Source organism: Meleagris gallopavo, chromosome 9 (assembly GCF_000146605.3).
Source record: "Meleagris gallopavo isolate NT-WF06-2002-E0010 breed Aviagen turkey brand Nicholas breeding stock chromosome 9, Turkey_5.1, whole genome shotgun sequence".
NCBI classification, from domain to species: Eukaryota; Metazoa; Chordata; class Aves; order Galliformes; family Phasianidae; genus Meleagris; species Meleagris gallopavo.
In genome coordinates, this window is record NC_015019.2 from 16,217,639 (window position 1) to 16,221,100 (window position 3,462).

The 3,462-nt window shown below is 43.6% G+C and overlaps 1 protein-coding gene across 3 annotated transcripts; it reads left to right on the forward strand.

The window, feature by feature from the left end:
• C1GALT1C1 (C1GALT1 specific chaperone 1) lies at positions 1–1,570 on the forward strand. 3 transcript variants are annotated; one of them, XM_010715448.2, is made up of 2 exons: positions 1–69; positions 177–1,570. In XM_010715448.2, the coding sequence occupies exon 2, from the start codon at positions 182–184 to the stop codon at positions 1,136–1,138; it is 957 nt and encodes a 318-aa protein (XP_010713750.1). In that variant the 5' UTR covers positions 1–69; positions 177–181; the 3' UTR covers positions 1,139–1,570. The 3 variants fall into 3 exon arrangements, with proteins under 3 accessions (XP_010713750.1, XP_010713751.1, XP_010713752.1); XM_010715449.2 differs by having other exon boundaries at positions 7–82; XM_010715450.3 differs by having other exon boundaries at positions 15–39.
• Positions 1,571–3,462: the final 1,892 nt, after the last annotated feature.

The following is a 3,462-nucleotide window of genomic DNA, read 5'->3' on the forward strand; positions in this document are numbered from 1 at the left end:
AGAACGAGAGCGGGCACGGCCGCGGCGGCTGAGGGCCAGGTGGGACCCACCAGCCCGGTGGGACCGCGGGTGAGAGCGCGAGGTGCGGCGGGCGCGTTATTTGCCGCCACGCTTAGTACGGAAATGGTGGGGTGCGCCTATCCCTTATCGGCACCTAAAGCGCGTCTCCTTTCCAGGAACAATGCTTTCCGAAAGCAGTTCGTTCATGAAGGGCGTGCTGCTGGGAGGAATCTTCTGCGTAGTGGTCACGCTTCTTGGACACGTTAAGATCGGCCATGGGACCAGAGCACGTCATCACGAGCACCATCACATTCAGGCTCCCAACAAAGAAGAAGTGTTAAATCTTTCGGAAGATGAACGACTGGAGCTCAGCCAGAGCATCCGCGTTTACTGCATCGTCCTCGTGAAACCCAAAGACATTGGGCACTGGGCTGCAGTGAGAGAGACATGGAGCAAGCACTGCGACAAGGCAGAGTTCTACAGCTCTGAGAACGTTAAAGTGTTTGACGCTGTAGTCCTCAACACAAATGATATGTGGACAATGATGAGAAAAGCTTACAAGTTAACCTATGAACGTTATAAAGATGAATTCAACTGGTTCTTCCTCGCCTATCCAACAACATTTGCTATTGTTGAAAATCTCAAGTATTTCTTACTGAAGAAAGACCCTGCACAACCTTATTATATAGGCCACACTATGAAATCTGGTGACCTGGAGTATGTAGATGGCGAGGGAGGAATTGTCTTAAGCATTGAATCACTAAGACGACTCTCACACGTTTTTGAAGACTCTGACAAATGTCCAGAGCAAGGCGGTATGATTTGGAAGCTCTCTGAGGACAAACAACTAGCAGTCTGCCTGAAGTATACCGGAGTGATTGCTGAAAATGCAGAGGACTCGGAAGGAAAGGATGTTTTTAACACCAAATCAGTCAATGCTCTCATTAAAGAGGCAATGGCCAGTCGGCCTGAGCAGGTGGTGGACGGCTGCTGCTCAGATATGGCCATCACTTTCAACGGGCTGTCTCCCAACCACATGCACGTGATGATGTACGGCGTTTACAGGCTGCGGCCCTACGGTCACACTTACAGCGACGCGCTCGTCTTCTTACCCCCTGCAGGTTCAGACAATGACTGACGTCTTTCAGAGAGGAGATGGGACCAAGGAGGCAGCTGTTCTCATGGCACGCATTTGTACAGACACTCAGTTTTCTTATCCGATCGTACTCGTGTACATTTTTTGCACAAAGATTTGGTAAAGCTCTTAATTTTAAAAGAGAAAGTTGAAAGTTCTTCTTCCAAAGTCTTTTATACAGGAATGATTCTGGCTTTTTGACAGTGCTGGAATGAACAATAAAGGAATTGTTTGGGATAAAAGGAAATTAAGTTTATGGGGGGGGAGGGCAGGTATTGTATATCTTAGTATTTATTAATGAAAAGTCAAAAGAACTTTAGTCTGCTATAAATATATTTTTGCAAGATTTTGATTCAATTCTTCCAGACACTTCCGGAATGTCTTTATATCTTTTTAAGATGTATCAATAAAACTGACTACAGATTCAGTCTAAAAGTCCAACTTTTATGTGATTTCCTTTATGCTGAAGCATAGAGCAGCTTGAATTATACTGGTTAGACAGCCCATAAGTGCACCTGTTGCTTTATGTGCAATCTCCTAACTCAGAAACAAGCTAGCAGGAAGCAACTGACAGAAGAAATCTATTAAGTTAATGCAGAATAGTATCAAGCAACCTTTAGACTGCCTTTCTTAATCTCACAAAAGAACGAGATAACTACATGTGAATATTAGCATTACATAAATATTAGCATGGTCAGGTAGCCTGTTAGCACAGAAGTAATTGTTCATTTAAAGTTGTTAAATAAGAATATTAGAATAAAAGTTCTGTTAGTTTTCAGTGTTAGAGGTGCTAATAGTGTTTACACGGAAGAAGTTGGTTAGCTATGAATACAAGTTTGAAGTACAGCTCTACTTACAGACATTTCTGAACAGTAAGGTGCAGAAAGATCAACGTGCCTCCACACTCAGCCTTTCTTTGTTCACAGTGCCAAACACATTAAGTGCACAAAAAAATGGACAGAACTCTCAAACTGTGAGTGCTCTTATATGCACTTGAAATCTCTGTAAACCAGTTACAATTAAGTGGCAATAGACAGCACTTTGGTGTGTTTACTCTATTTAGAATCCACTTACCTGACCCAGACATTACCAAGACTTAAAGTGGGACCACCTCGGGCTCCACTGGTACTACATTACCTATAGAAGAGCTTAGAACACATGAGGTTAGACTGCAGAAGAAAGCTGTGCTATCTGTAATGCTTCATCTTAGCTTTAGCTGCAGCGGGGGAGGAAAGGTTGCGAACGAGCTAATCCAGAGCTGATTAGTAGCAACAGTATTTCGTTCTGAGCAACATTTTTTATTAAGAATGGCACCAAGGCAGCTACCACGGCTGTTTCAGAGGAGACGTAGGGACAGGGTGAAAGAAAAAGCAAGCCACAGGACTGAGTAGCTCATTTTATACACAAAGGAACCACTGAGGCACAAATTGATTCCCCACAGCACTAACAAATTAGTGAGGTTATGGCACAGCCTTTAAGATGTGTAATTATGTCCACTATTACTCTGAAAGGAAGGTTTGAGGTGACTCAACTTCTGGCTGCAATATAGTGGTGTAGGATACAAAATTATGGTGGTATTACATGTATACTTTCAATATACCTTATCATTTTCAAAAGCAGTCTTGTAAACAATTTTACAGAAGTAATTTAAGAGTAGCACATGTTAATACTTCAATCTCTTGTGCTGTAATTCGACTTCAGAATTAGATTGAGAACTCTATCCTCTGCCACTATCTGCTGTAAAGGGCACAGAAATGAAACATGCAGGGCACTGCACACAAAAAAAATCAAGCCCTAATGTTGTATTAGGCGATATGCGAAGTGTCGGTTGTAACGTGACAGGGCCTCTCCCTATGCCCCTTTCCTGCTATGTGACGTTGGCAAAAGGCGGCTGCGCATGTATATGGGCGGGGACACGCGGTGCATGTATAAGCAAATGAGCGCTACCAATGAACGCCGTTCTGCCTCGTATCATGTTGGTGTAGACAAAGGGAAGATGGACCAGGCGGGGCGCAGGGCACGGGGCACAGAATGCTGGGCGCTGGGCCTGAGGGCAAGGCAGAGGGCAACACCCTACCATTAGTAAAATACAAGTGTTAGAAAAGAGACTTAAAATATTAATAAATACTTCCAGAGACAGAGTTATGAACAGTAGACCTTAATGTTTTCTTAGTTTATTAAATAATTCCATGGCACAGTCTGTTTTTCCATAGACACAGCTTTGGGTATGCAGTCACTGAACAAAGCGGTGGATTACTCAGACAAACAGTGCTCTATAACCACCTGTGCAGGTGTACCTGTGTAGCAGTTCCAGAAGTCCCTTTGAT